Here is a 16,029-nt window from a genome sequence, read left to right as displayed (position 1 = left end):
CTAAAATTACGATTTTTCTCAATTTAGTAGTAGTAAAGTTAGGACTACTAACTTTAGGACGCCTAAATGCCTTCTGTGAATACCGAAAGTCTTAAAATTTGGATTTTTCTCAATTTAGTAGTAGTAAAGTTAAGAGTCCTAACTTCTGTTAGGTTAGTGACATTTGAAACTGGTGAGGGGGGCACAAGTTAAGGCAGGAGTCCTCCGATTACCGGGGTGATTGGCAGAGTTTAGTCAGGTCAGGACACACTTACCGCTGGTCTTGGAAAATGCATTACAGGATGATTGATGGGGTTTGCTTAGAGAAGTCTAAAAACATACGAAACTGCACTACACGTTGTGAAAGATGTTTGCAAACAGTGCTCACAAAAAGCACACTTGAAAGATACAGTAGCAATCCTGCACTAAGTCTCGACAAGCCAGTTACTCTTTGTATTGTATTTATCTTGTTGTACCTGGCCACTGTCCAACAACAATCTTTGAAACCCCTTTTCCCGCCCCTTCTCACTCTTCTGTATGTAAAAACGCTAGCCCTCACTTACTGCCTGCTCCAGCCTGAAAATAAACGCTTATTGCCCTGACAAGCCCGGAGAGCCGCTCGGCCTCTAAATCTGATGAATAGCAGCATGCCTGCATCCCGCCCAGCCCAGTTCCCCTACCTGCCCAGTCCCAAAGCACCATCATTAGTGAGGAAAGAGTTGGCACACATGGTCAAAGACGGTGCAGCCTCATTGTACGTGTGTATCATTATTCTGAAATATTTGATCTATTCTGGAGACTATTGCAACAACATACCATCTATAAGAGTAGCTTCCGGAGGGCAAGTTCCTCCCAGGGGTTTAGTGAGCGAAGCAGATGAGCATCTGCAGAAGAGATTTCAGCAACTCTTCCCATAAACCACAGTTCTGCAGCCCATCATTTGTCTAGGACTAGTAGCCAGGGGCTTCAACCTCTTAAGAGAGCAGACAGCAGCCCTCCAATCACTGAACACTTCCAGGGAACAGAGCTGTGGGCTGCAGCAGGAACCTCATGAACCCTCAAACCATCACAAGAACACTTAACCGGTGCTCGCGGGCACCCTGGAAGTGCATGGAAACACTGAGTAAGTGTATGGGAAAAATGTATATTTATGCGAGGTAGGGGATGCTGGTCCACAAGTATGTGTTTATTGAGGCCATTAAGGTCAATACATAATCTGACCTTACCATTAGGAGGTTTAACAACTACTAATGGAGAAACCCATTCAGCAGACGCCACCTGTTAGTTACTAATCTTTGTAGTTCTTTAAGTACTTCATCCATGATAGATATAGGCAAATGCCTGTCTTTGTGGTTACAGGGTTTTGCATTGTCTTTCATTTCAATCTTGTGTTTAAAATCCTTTAACAGACCAACCTTACCTGAAAACACTTCTGGAAACTCTTTAATCATGCCGAATTTGCCCTTGTCTGTTTCATTGATTGAGAGCACAGGTTCAACGGCATTGGGAGTAAGGATGACGCCTAGTTCACCCTGATCACTCCAGCCAAGGACAGATGGCCCCTTCCTAGCCATGTATAATTTACATGCGGCTGTCGTATCTTTAAATTTGAATTCTAGACTCCTGAAACCTATAAAATCTATGGTGTCAACAGTATACCTTTGACAATTACATTGGATTTATCAAGTTGGGTTTTCCTACTTTCTTGACAAATTTCTGTTTCCAGATATCTTCACTTGCAATGGTAATGGATGAAGCTGAATCAGCAACAACATTTAGCAGCACACCTCCCTTGTTCACTTCACACATAGGTTTTTGTACTTTTATAAAATTTACGTCAAGAATGTCATAGTCAATACAAAATACAAAGTTTACATTAGAGGATTCTGAGGCCTCTGAGTTCACTTCAGTATCCCCTGAAACATGCTGCACAAATTGAACACGCCTAGAATTTTTCTTTCTACACAATTTTGCAAAAATTGCATCATAACACAGAGTGCGCACTTGTGGTTATTTAAATGCTCACTGGAGCCACAACTATAAAATGTTCTAGAATTTTGGTAATCACTAGGAGACTTTCCCGTATACTTGCTCTCCTCACCTACATGATTCCTGTGAGATACCTCACTGGTAATTAAGTTTCTTTTATCACCTTTTTTGCTTTTTCCTGAATTGGCTTTACTGATGAGTTTGATTTCATTAGACTCATTTAATACTTCTTTGGCACATCTCCCTGTAAGTTCTACCTTTATGACTAATAGAACTACTTCTTTCAAAGGGGATTCACTATTCACCCACACCGTATCCTGTATGTTTGGATTGCTGGTATACATAATAATCTGATCTCGGGTGAATTCCTCTTGCAGATTACCAAACTTGCATGCTAGTACCAATGCCCTTAAAGAAGACACATATTCATCTACATTTTCATGTTTCCCCTGTTTACGCTGGAAAAACTCAAAATCTTTCAACAATAACACATACTATTGGTGAGTAGTGTGCATCAAGATCATCTCAAGCATGTGTGAACATGTCGTCCCCCTCACGAGTTTTTATCTATTTTATAATGCGTTTTGAGATCTCCTGGACCTAAACAATGCAATAATACTTTCTTTTTCTTCTCAGGAGTAATATCTTCATCTTTAAAAGTGTCCACATAATTACAGAAATATTCCTTCCAAGGCATGCAAGGTTCACCCTTAGAAGGAAGGAAAGGCTGGCGATTTGTAAAATTCATTGGGTTTAACACATGCATGGCTGTTACTGACTCATGTTGTGTGAACCACAAGCAGGTTTGTAATGTAGCAATAAGTATTATATACCCCCTACTATGCTCCTTATGAAACCGCATAAAATATTTACTTATTTAGGATAACACTTGAGGTATGTAACTTGGTAAGTATAGATTCCTCTGTGCAAGTGTTTTACCTTGACACTACTGTAATACTTAAAATAAAACTAAGCAGGTATCCCAAACAACAGTCACCGCAATGTAAATGAAGCTGATGGCACCACTTCCAGTAGATATCCACAACTGGAGCTTCCTAATAGTTCCTCTCAAAAACAAGCGAAGCAGATTAATCCGAGGCACTTCCTAGTCTTGTGGTACTTTCTCATATGTTTCGACCGCACGTTTTGCTCAACAGGACGTTGCACGTTGAAAAGCCTGCAGTGCAATGCAATTTTCTTTCGCGGAGGTGCCGCAATTAATTTTGGTGCCTACAGAAATGGATACCATCAGGTTGTCGTGTGGGGTTGTCAATCCGCTCGTCACCAGATTGTAAAGATGACAAGCAGGAATTTGAATAAGTAAGTTTATTGTAACAAGCCCCAAGACAACCAATACAGGAGCTGGCTGCCTGGCAAATGCCAAGTCTCACATCAGCAACAATGTGGGATTGGAGTGATAGGGTGTGCCAATGAAAGGGGATGGTGAGGTTACATCACAATGGACACTGGCTCTGACCACAGTACGTCATCACAACACCTCCTCACACGGACCAGTGGCAATGAATTCGCGCGCACACAATGTCGACATGCACAACTGTGTCTGTTGAGCAGCAAGAGTCAGACCCCCGGCACTTTCAGGAATAGCAGCAAGAGTCAGACCCCCGGCACTTTCAGGAATAGCAGCAAGAGTCAGACCCCCGGCACTTTCAGGAATAGACTTTGGGACAGATTTACAAGCCCCTTGCGCTGATTTTATGCCGCCATTGCGTCACTTTTGTGATGCAGCGGCGGCGCAAATCCTACGCCATGGTGCGGGGTACTTACAACGTGACGCATCTGGTAGATGCGTCACGTTGTAAAGCCCTGCGCCACGTATAGGCGTTCCTGCGCAGGGGAGGGCGTTCCTGCGCAGGAACGCCTCCTAAAAGTGGCTGAGTGAAATCTACAAGATTTCACTCAGTCACTTTTAGGCCAATGCTGTGTCAAAACCATGCGCCTGCTTGAAACAGGCGTAAGGCTTGACACAGCATTGGAAGAATAGGCCCCCCCAGAGCATTGCTGGAGCTGTGTCGCGCTTGCGACGCAACTTCAGCAATGAGCCGCCTTTACGGCACAGATGCGGGACGCATCTGTGCCGTTTCTGCCCCATGGTGCGCCGCATTGTAAATGCAGCGCATCATGGGTGGCGGAGCTGTGGCGCACAATTACTGGCACATCCCTGCTAATTTGCAGGGATGCGCCAGTAATTGTAAATCTGCCCCTTTGTTTTACACAAATGGCCCTTCGCTGGGGCAGGCAAAATGGGGTAGGAGTGAATAGTAAAAGCTCACCTCAAAGAAGCAGGAGGGTTAGGGGTGCGTTGTTCTCGGTGACAGAATACGGCTCCGCTTCGAGCTTTGCTTACAAGGTTTTCATCCCTTTTTATTGGTTTCCTGAAAGTACTTCCTTCGAAAGGTGTAAAATAAAAATAAAGAGCAACTGCAGAAATGTAGGTAGGAAGTGGTTTAGTCTCCTATAAAAAAAAATGTCACCCGCCACTAGAAGATATATTTTAATTTGGGACATGAGGTCTCACCTATTTCACAGCGGGGTTCAGGTTTTTGAAACCAGAAGAAGCGCAGGGCCTAGTCTGTGGCAATGGGAAGTGCATTCCTTTGTGTTTCCTCAAATATGCCCGCTAAGTCTAATCATTTGTAGTTAAAGCTTAGCCCAAGCTCCCCAGCCAATCCAAGCACTGCTCTTATGCTGCATACAATACTAAGAAGCATGAGAGCAGAGCCAGGATTGGCTGGGGCATGGAAGTACAATGCTCCATTCAAAATCGATGGAGCTGTCTGTGTCTTTGCTGATGCAGCTCCGTGTAGCCTTCAATGTGGAAGCCTGAACTCCACACTTCAAGTTGGCCACAGCATAATATCGGCCAATCTGACAAGCACAGTTTCAGCTTCAGCTGCTCGTCCCACCCCGATGGCTCTGTAAACCTGTCCCATAACGAAATAAAATGAATGGAGGATGCACAGGATAATTTCAATTGCCAAATAAGCCTGGAGCAGGGGGGTCAACACCCCTGCACCACCATGAACACACAGACCCTGCAAGAAAAGTCCAAATATTTGAATTATGGGGTACAAAAACAAACACATTGGTAATAAAGCAGACACAGTAGATGAACTGACTGTTTGCTTTGAGGGCCTCTGTGGTGGCAATTATTTTGATCTAAATAAGATGCGTGGTACATTACCTGCAGCATTAGTCCTTCCCCTGAAGACATCATCATAGGCCTTCCACTGAGGAGTCACTTGATAGGCGTGTATGAAAACAACAAACACCACTACAAGGCACACCAAGGGTACCAGAGCGGCCGTGAAAAGTGCGGCATAGACATTCGGAATCAGGCAACTGTAAAAGAGAAAGATAATTGTTTTTATTGTTAGAAACGTGCAAAAAAAGAATACAGTAGTTTCTATAAATGATCACATTTCACTGCATACATTTGTAGAACAACATTTTGCAGAGTTGTCATCCTCTATCGTGCTATGTTTGTTGCAAAACCTTAGTACGTTGTAAGGATTATTCCATTATCTATTTGATACTTGTCATGGTCAAAAGATATAGCTGTTTTTTGGTCATCTTTGGGATGTTGACCTGCTAGTTTCTTCAGCCTAAAATTCACTTCTCCTCACAACTTCTCCTGCTTCCTGGGGTACCAGTACTGATAGGTCATCTGACCACTGAGGGCTCTTAGCAAATAAAGGAAACCCACAGGTGGTTTGGAGAGTCGGGAAAAGCTAGTGCTTGCTGCTACCTGATCTTGATATGCTGTGGAGCAGATTTTGTTTCTGAACAACTCTGACAGCCATCGTCTCAGTTTCAATATGACGCGGGAGGTTGGTCTAGAAAATCTGCCGTCGGCAGCCTCTGGCAAAAACTGATCTTGGGTAAGACAAAGTTTATAAAGTGATGAAGGCAAAGAGAACAATCCTTAATCAGTCATGAGTTCTGATCAGGCTGGGGGGTCATGAAGCCAACGATGAAGGCTTAATAGCCAATCCTGGCTGGATTATGCATCTCTACTTGGTGTTTGCTATGTGCTGCACGTAGTTTTATCCACATAAACCGGTGTGGAATATTGTGTGGGGTATGGATGATTGAGGGGGTAGCAATGTGACAATACTAGTAATAATAATCTCTAAAATAACTCTCCTTGAGAAAAACGGAATGTAGTTGATGGACGTGGTGATTTGACATGTGTCATCTCATGAAGATTGTGTCATTTAGAGGTGGAACCAATCTCTAAGCTGCAAGTTCCGTATTATTCTTAGAATCTACTTACTTCAATGCTCCTATCCAGTATGGTATACAACTTGAAGTTTAGGTTTTTTACACTGGATATTATCCATGATGGAGAATCATGGTGAATGATAGGGCACAATGGATATTGGGTTATCTTTGCATTATATCATACTATCTATATTCTATGCACAGCTTTAATTACAGTAATTTCTTTACAACATTTTTCAGTTGCCACCTCATTTTTGTGGGCCTTGATATGTTCAATTGATTGTTAATCTTGAAGTCACTATAGGTATTTTTCAGTTTATGGGAGATGTCTTAGGGAGTTGTCTTTTCTTTTGTGATAATTCCCTCTGTTTTTATATGGTTGTCATATAGCTATTTTAGTTGCTGTATTAAATGTTTGTTAATTGATTATGCGTCTTTGTAATATTACAACATACTCTGTCTTTAAGTGAATATGTATACATATATATGTGATTTTATGTATTTTTTTTGCAGCCGTGATGAAGTTCACGTGTAGTGAACAAAACAAATTGGCTGTCGTTTGCTAACATCAATTAAAAATAATGATGTCTGGCGCCCCCACTCCTTCGCCTGAAGGCGGATGTCCGTCACTGGACAGCCCTGCCTCTCACGCTGCTGGGGCGTGCCGCCTTATTTATAATGATGGCACTCCCGCGCCTCTTGTATGTTCTGGAAAACACCCCGGATGTGATCCCGCCCTCCTACTTTCAAAAAGTGACTGCAGTAGTGACCAACCTGCTGTGGGGTGATCAGCCACCGAGGATAGCCCACGTTAAACTTAATCGCGGGATGTACGATGGAGGAATTGCATTACCAAATGTGCAACTTTATTATTGGGCATCCCAGCTCAAAGTAATTAATCAGTGGATCCACGCCCCACACGACGACCCAGCATATCTGGCGGATAGGACCCAACTGGGAACGCATAGTCTGTTGGCCCCGCTATATAATCCAAGTCTCCTTAAGGGACTACTCGGCCCAACCAAGCACACAGTTACTTTATGGTACAAGGCGCTCACGCGGTTAAAATGGAAGGGGGTCATTACAAAGCTGACTTCACTCTGTAACACTAAAAAGCTAGGCTGCCTCAGGTCCAGTAAGGGGTTTACCCAATGGGACAATATTGGAATTTCAACGGTGGGGGATCTCTGGACCTCTGCAGGGGTACTCCCTTTCTCGCAACTGCAACAACAATACGCACTAGGCCCAACTGAAACCTATAGGTACATCCAGATAAGGCACTCACTGCTGGCAGTACTTGAACCAGGGTCCCCTGTCCCAGAATCCTCACCCTTAGAAGACCGGCTTCTTACAGACTTCATGCAAACACGTGCCACCTCACTCACATACCGCAAATTACTAAATAACCTCCCGGACCCCTTACAACGTTTGAGAGAGAAGTGGGAAACTGAATTAGGAACTATGGACGAGACAGATTGGAATGCTGCAATGGCATCGCCAAGGGAGGCGGGGGTCTCGGCCCGGTTTAGGCTCATACAGCTAAAAATACTACATAGAGTGTACTACACAAGGACCGCTCTATATAAAATGCACAGGGCTGAAACCCCATACTGTCTTAGGGGGTGTGGGGAGGAAGGAACACTATTGCACACATTGTGGGACTGCCCGTCCATAAGGAGTTACTGGCAACAGGTCATGCGAACCATTTCCCAGACCCTTGACTCTTCCCTGACACCAGAACCACGCATGTGCCTGTTGAACATTTGGGAAGGGACTGATTTGAATCTCAGGCAACAGCAATGGGTCACTATCGGCTAAACGCGACACGGCGCAGAGGTGGGGGGTGCCAGAGGTGCCTACGTTAGCATTATGGTGCAGGACAATGGACAAACTGATGTTAACTGAACGCACAGTGTATAAACTGAGAGCTAACCCTAAAAAATGGAACAAGGTGTGGGAGGCATGGAATAGGTACAGGGGAGATATATGTGAACCACTGCCAGAAGACGAGGACGACGATTCGGAAGATGAGGAGGAGATGGCTGACTGAATAGGGAGGGAATTATGGGAATGGATGAAGGGGCGCTAATTATCTGATAGGGATTTTCACTTTGATCGGTGCTTGGAGAGGGAAGGGTATCTACCTGGGAAATTGGGATCAACAATTTCTACCGAAATTGTCCTATACTTTGTGACTATATATCAAAGATGAGCCATCTAATTTTGTTCTGTTAACTTTTACAAAAATCACATAAAAAAGTAAGATTTTATTTCTTCAATCATTATATCCTTATTGCATTTCGCATCTTGTCAAGTATTCGCTGCCGGACCGGAAGGTTGTCGGCTGAATAGCTGTGTAACAGTACAAGACGGTGCGTTCTTATGCAACATTTACGAATGACAAGATGTACTGATGTTGTTTTGATGGCAATTTTCAATAAAAATCTTACACCAAAAAAAAAAAAAAAAAAAAAAAAAAAATGATGTCTGGACTACATAAAACTTGGAGTTGGACTTGTATATGAATGAACTTTAACTTTGCCGTGCACCACCATCTGTGTATTATGGATTCTGTTTCACCCTCTGGCGGCACCTTGGGAGCTGCAGGTGCCTTGGTTTGGTGCACACAGTAAAATTACATCATCTGATACATTGGGATAAGGGTGATGTGCGGTATCTTGGGTGGTTCGCTCTTGCTGCTGATTTCTGACCTCTATTTTGCTTCTTTCTGCTCATTTCTGACCTTTATTCTGCCTCTTTATGCTTGTTTATGACCTTTATTTTACTTCTTTCTGCTCGTTTCTAGCCTTTTTTCTGCCTCTTTCTGCTCTTTTCTGACCTTTATTCTGCCTCTTGCTGCTCATGTCTGAACTCTAATTTGCCTCTTTCTGCTTGTATCTGACCTTTATTCTGTCTCTTTCAGGGCGTTTCTGACCTTTATTCCGCCTCTTTCAGCTTGCTTCTGACCTTTATTCTGCCTCTTTCTGCTCGTTGATGACCTTTATTCTGCCTATTTCTGCTAGTTTCTCACCATTATACCTAGGGCCATATATGGCTCTAGGAGGGGGGCAGCTGGGCCCTTCTCTTTTGATTTGCACAGGACTGCCCAGGGAGGTGATGGTGCCCGTGGTCGTATAAGCCCCAGGAGGGAGGCCGTGTGGCCCCCCACCCCCACTGTAAATGTTATTTTGTCACCGGGGATGTGGTGCTCCCCGGGGCTTGTACTGTACAGGAAGGGGGGTCAGTGTGGCCCCCCCTCCATTAATTAAATAAAGCCCCAGGGAAGTGGTGGTCCATGGGGCTCATTTGAGCTCATGGAGGGGGGGTTCACATGGCCACACTCCATTAAGTAAAATAAATCCCCAGGGAGGTGGTGGCCCCCGGGGCTCAAAGAACCTGAGTATAAGTATGGGCGGAAAATCCGTTCCGCTCGCGGATTTTGCGGATTTTCGGTAAATTCGCAATCCGCGAGATTCGCGAATTTCCCGCGAAATCCGCAAATCCGCGAGCAGCGGATTTTATGGCTTGCTCGCACTGTTCGCGTGAGTTCGCGGCTTCCCAGTTCAACTTCGCGCCCCGCGAATAAGCGCTAAATTGCAGAAATACGATTTTAGCAAAACTGAAACTACTTACCAGGTTCAAAAGTTCAAGCTCATCATTAGTAGCCATTTCCTGTAGTGCTTCCTGAGGGGCCACTCCAGAGTTCAGTTGCCTACTTGCAACTATTATGTGACCCTGCTCTGACCCTCAGAATAGTTACACATATGCCACAAAGGTCCTGAATTACAGCCAAGGGAGACAAGCAGGAGCCTGGCTGGAAGTTCAAATCCAACAGTGACACATTAATCAGCCCCTAATTCATTATTGTCAGTTGGGGCAGGGCAGGTGTTGTAACTAATTTTGCAACAATGAAAGCACTTAGCAAGTGCAAAAGATCACTAATCAGGAAGCACTAAGGAAGCAGGTGCCAGCTAAAAAAATATTCTGTGACACATTAATCAGCCCCAAATTAATTCAGTTCACTTGAGGCAGGGAAGGTGTGCTTTGCTTTGCCACAATAATGTACACTGGACAACCAGAGGGTGCTGTGATGAAACAGAGGGTGGCATGGGTGGGCCAGAGGGTGGCAAGAGTAGTCAGAGAGTGGCAGTGGTGACAGAGGGTGGCAGTGATGAAGAAGAGTGTCCCAAACAGGCTGGACACGTAGAAACAACAAGTTCGCAAAACTTGCGACCCGACAGGTAAGTTTGCGTTTGCGAAATTGTACAAAACCCTCGCGAACTGGCAGAAACCCGCGCGAACACACAAAAAAAAATCCGCAAATTCGCGAGAATTCGCGGATTTTTGCGGATTGCAAGTTCGCAAATCCGCAAAATTCGCGAACGCGAGATTCGCAAAATTCGCCCATGCTTACCTGAGTAAGGGGGCCTTGTGCGTCCCCCTCTTTTTTTTTAAATGCCGCCGGGACCTGGCCCACCCGGGGTCACTTTACAAAACAAGTTGGTATTTTTGCCACAAAATCACAAAAGTAGCAAATTCATTGCAATTACCCTAGTGGGGTCCCACCAGGGCTAGAGGGCCAGAGAGTATACACACCCTATCCCCTTTTCTTTTTTTAAAAACTTTTTTTGGGACTCTGCTGAAGCTGAGTCCAAGGATGGCTGCCAACTCTTGGCAGACGATCAGAGCTCTGTAGCTCTCTGCCCAAGTTTGTTATTATTCACGAATTGGCCGGCATCGTACAAATTGGAATATCCTTTAAAATCTCACACACTACTGAATGGATTTACACCAAATAACAAAAAGCACAATCTGTGGACCAAAAGCTAGCTGTCTGCCAAAGTTGGTGCAATTCCATTCAGTCGTTGGGGCTGCAGGTGTGTCTAAGGAGGCTATGGGAATTAACATAGGAAACACACATTTTTTTGGCCCATCCCCTTCTCTCAGCCCCTGCTTGACGGATCGCCCCAAGACTCACTCAATGGGAAAAAATGTTTTGGATTATATTTATTGTGCTAGGGGCAGTACTTAATTTGTGAAAATGTAAGTGACAGGACCCAATGTATTTCTTAGGAGGTTCCATGGTTGACTACACCCACTGACCTTGCCAGCACTGCTAAATCCTTAGCATCACACAACAGAAGTGTGACATTTTGTCTATTCCAGGTCACCTGGCAGTGCAAATATGGCCTGGAGCCATTGCATGTTTTTATTTAAAGTATATTGAATTTATTGTTCAAGAGATCTGCTAAAAAATATATATGTGGTAGGCTGTCATAAATAAGTGCCGGCGTTTACAAATAAGTGCAAATCCTGAGCACTGACAAACACCAGCACAAATGAAGCACTTGCTACGAGGCATTCAAAAAGACAATTAGAGACCCTTCCATACAACCACAAAGAATCTTCAGTTTTAAATCAAAATATTAATTCATGAAGAAAAGAGTATTCCAATAGCATGCTGTTCAGTGCAATCACACTCCAAGTTGCTAAAAGTGGCATCTAAAAATATGATTTACAATCAGTGAAAACACATTCAAGGTATCCAATATATTCAACTCATTCACTTTGCCTGGGCCGGTTTTGGTTCCCAGTCCACCCTTTCTCAATGTCTGTAAGAGACACGCTCCTTCATTATGTAATATCTAATATAATTATGGAAATAAGGAAAATGGACAGCGGTTATCAGTGCTTAATTTATAAAAAAATGAGTGACTTTGTCAGGAGGCCAATGCAGCTTGCACCACCCATCGCTCCTGTCCGCTCCGCCAATGAGAGTACCAACACAACTACTAACCATTGTCCTCCTATAAATGTGACAATTCAGAATGTTCCAGGACCCTAAAGGAATAAGAATGGCTTGGGAGGCTAGTATTAGTCATCACAACCAGAGACAGAGTCAAGTACAGCCCACCACCGAACTCACCTGGACCGACCATGCCATTGCTCACTTTATCATCACCACTGAACCCCTGCAGCTCCTCCCTAAACAGCCGGAACCAAGTGACAGAGACCCCATGAACGGACGCCCTTAACACTACCTGGCCTGACCCCACATCCTCCGTCGAGCAGGCGGTCAGGAACTCCTCTGCATGGATCACCATTTGCACTGACACAGTCACCCTCATCAAACTCTCCAAGATCAGGAATCCACCAAACAAGCCAAGTGGTACACACAAGAACTCAGGATCACAAATCCCAACTGCAAACATCTGGAGAGATGATGGTGCATCAGCAAAGATCCCACAGAACGAGCTACCTTCAAATCAGATCTTAACAACTAATATCAACTCCTAAAAGACACATAGAAAAATGTGCCCTGGCAGACTGCATCACAGCCTATTCCAACAACAACAAGGAACTCATCAACATCATCAGAGAGTACTCCTGCCCATCAGCCACAGAGAACCCTATTCCCCCAATCCAGGAACTCTGCAACACCCTGGCAGACTATTTTCACAACAAGATAACCACCATCTACCGGAACGTTGAGCCCCAACACACCGACCACTACAGCCTCCTCACTCTGACCAGCCCCACCCACATGCCTCCACTCACCGCATGGGAACCGCTCATTACACAGAGCACCACGGCAATCATGAACTCCATCCACTCCGGAGCTCCCATGGACCCCTGCCCCTACCACTTCTTCAACATCGGAAGCAAGGAAATCAGCAGCGAACTAACCTCCATCATCAGCACATTCATCATGACCACCACCTTTGCCGATCATTGGTAACAATTATACGTCAGATCTCTCCTCAAGACACCCTCTGATTCCAGTGGTCTCAAGAACTACCACCCCATCGCTTTGCTCCCATTTCCTACCAAAGTCCTTGGAAAGGCCATCAACCGACATCTCATTGAACACCTGGAGAACAACAACCTGCTGGATACCTCCCAGACCAGCTTCCACGCAAACCATAGCACTGATGGCTGCTACCAACAACATCAGAACCCTCCTCTACCGAGGAGACACAGTGGCCTTGATCCTCCTCGAACTCTCAGCAGCATTCGACATGGTATCCTACCACACCATCATCAAGAGACTCCGCCATTTCAGGATTCAAGGGGATGCCCTCAACTTGATTGCCTGCTTTTTCACGGGACAAACACAGAGAATCTGAATACCTCCCTTCTTATCCGAATCCAAGAGCAACATCTGGGGAGTGCCACAAGTGCCTCAGCTCCACCTACTTAACGCCCATAGCTGACAACGTCAGAACCCACTGTCTCAAAATCATCTTCTACGCAACTCATCCTATTGGTCTCAGAAGACCTCGCCACCACCAGAACCAACTGCAACAACTGCATGATAAGTGTTGCCACCTGGTTGAAGGCCAACTGCCTGAAGCTCAACATGGACAAGACGGTGGTGTGGATCTTTGGAAACAACACCTCCCCATGGAACGACACCTGGTGTGTGGCTGAACTCAAACTCACACCCACGCCAACAGACCACACCCACAATCTTGGCATCATACTGGACAGCAAACTCACCATGAAATGCAGATCAACGCCATCTTCTCCACCTGCTTCCACACCCTGAGCATACTCCAAAAGATCTTCAGATGGCTCCCCATCGACACAAGAAAAATCATCACCCAGGACCTATTCATCAGCCGGCTAGACTATGACAATGCACTTTTCGCAGGAATCACCACGCAGCTCCTAAAGAGACTCCAGACGATCCAGAACTCAGCCACCAGACCTATTATCAACCTCCCCAAATGGATCTACATCACACCCCTATCTCAACCTCCCCAAATTGATCTACATCACACCCTAACTCAGGAATCTCCACTGGTTCCCCGTCAAGGAAATATGCCACTTTAAGATGCCGACACACGCCTACAAGGCCCTCGCCAACACAGGAACAGCATTCATTAATCTCCACTTGAACTATTACCACCAAACAGACACCTATGCTCTGCATCCCTCACCCTGGGGCACACACCCCACATTTGCCAAAGCTACAGCAGAGGGTTCTCCTTCTCCTATCCCACCTCCAAAGACGGGAACAGCTTCCCTGTCCACCTACGAACAGCATCATCCCTCACGGAATTCAGAAAGGGACTGAAGACCTGGCTCTTCGGCTGATTGCAGCAGAAAGACAGCGCCAGGGTACACTCATGAATGTTTAGCTGCTCTCTATAAATCCTGACTAATTGATGGATTCCATAAATGTATATTAAATTATTCAACAACTTCTGTTGTACTTTTCTCTAAATTAAAGAAACAGAGCCACCCTGTGTTAAACTGTCATAAGTGCCAATGTTGACAATTAAGTGCCATGCGGAGCACCGGAAACTACCAGCTCTAATTAAGCACTGGCTATTATATAGAGCATGCCCAAACATTTCAGAATCAGGCCGACAATAATAAAAAGAGTTTCCTCTGTTTTCACTACTCAATACACAACAATTGTTTCCTATTTACCAAGAAGGGATTCCATATTTGGTCAAAGGTTTGTGGTTGGTCATTAATCCTGCAAAAAACCATGGACACCCTCAAGTGTGTTATTGTGCATATCCGGGCAACAGCAAGCGGTGTCCAGATATAATAGTGCATGTGATTAGATACCCCTGCACTATCAGTAGTTGTATCATTTGAAACCGTCAGCCTACTCCTAATCTGCCCTAATTTATATAGCATACGGAGGGATCTCTTGCTGTTCTGCTTTGCAAGATCTGCAGTACAATACCCACCATCTTAATATTTAACTTCTGAAGATGAGATAACGTAAACTCTTAATTAGAGTAAAATCTACTTAGATGTGGTTTACCGTTAAACTGCTGCAGTATTTTTAATCTTTGTAGGGTTAGGATAAACTAGTGCGTCTGTAGTAGGGAGGACATTATCACCATAACAAATACACAAGGGGGTGCACAAACCTATTAAGAAAGACAAAAAATGCCTGACTCCGAGATTTTGTCATCAATTGCATACTAGCCTCATAGCAGGCAAGAGTAGCATAACCCCCCTCGTGTAAACTTGGCAAAAGGGTGTTGATATGTTTTTCACAAAATGATTGGCACATTTACACAAAGAGATGGTTTCTGAATTCATTCTGAATGCTTTAATAACTGTAAAATGAGACACTCATTCATACTTGACATTTAGTAGGTTATTCTGACCCTGCATAAAAACACGCTGACTCGTGACTGACATTTGCCATTGGCCCCTAGTGATGAAAGTAAATCAAAAAGTACTGCTTGCCAACTTTGGCTCAAAAACTCAATTCTTAGTTCTCGGCCTGATGCAGCGCATGCGCTGGCTTCGGCCGACAAATTTTGGGGCTCTGAGAAATGCTACTTTGCGGCGATCAGCTTGCTAGAACGCGCACAAGAGCGCGCACGCGCATGCACGTTATAGCAAGCTGATGGCGGGCAACTAGCTTACCGTAAGTGCACTGTCAGATCTCTCTGCCCTGTCTTGCTCGTCCCGTGCGCTGCCGGTGTTCGCTACTCTTGCTGTGATCGCCGCTGGGGTTGCTCACCAGTGCGCTGCTACAGCCGATATTTCCCCGTTCTCGCCGGGGCTTGCAGGGTTGCACTGTAGGCATCCAGATAACCCCTGCGACTTTAGGAGGTGTGTGTGATAGAGCCCCGCTGCTCTCTTTTAATTGCTTGCTACCTGCAGCTACCACCTACCAGTGCATTTAGAGAGCTCCGCTGCCTCTGCTCTCATCCTGTCAGTCCCCCTGCACCCCACCCCCGCTCCCCTTCTGTTTTGCGCCCGCACCGTCCTCCTGCACCTATCCCCTTTTTCACGGCGCCCCCAGTGTTACTCTCTCGTCGCTCCTACACTGCTCGTGTT

General features: G+C 45.1%; 1 protein-coding gene across 1 annotated transcript in view; it reads right to left on the bottom strand.

Moving 5' to 3' along the window:
* ADGRV1 (adhesion G protein-coupled receptor V1) overlaps nucleotides 1-16,029 on the bottom strand; it is a 1,865,288-nt gene that overhangs the window by 212,800 nt on the left and 1,636,459 nt on the right. Inside the window, exon 87 of the mRNA XM_086963519.1 lies at nucleotides 5,171-5,328. Coding sequence (XP_086819645.1) covers nucleotides 5,171-5,328 — 158 coding nt within the window. The remainder of the gene's footprint in view (nucleotides 1-5,170; nucleotides 5,329-16,029) is intronic.

This window comes from Lissotriton vulgaris, chromosome 3_1, assembly GCF_964263255.1.
Source record: "Lissotriton vulgaris chromosome 3_1, aLisVul1.2, whole genome shotgun sequence".
NCBI lineage: Eukaryota > Metazoa > Chordata > Amphibia > Caudata > Salamandridae > Lissotriton > Lissotriton vulgaris.
The sequence above is the reverse complement of the archived record's forward strand: the minus strand, read 5'-3'. Positions and strand labels throughout refer to the sequence as shown.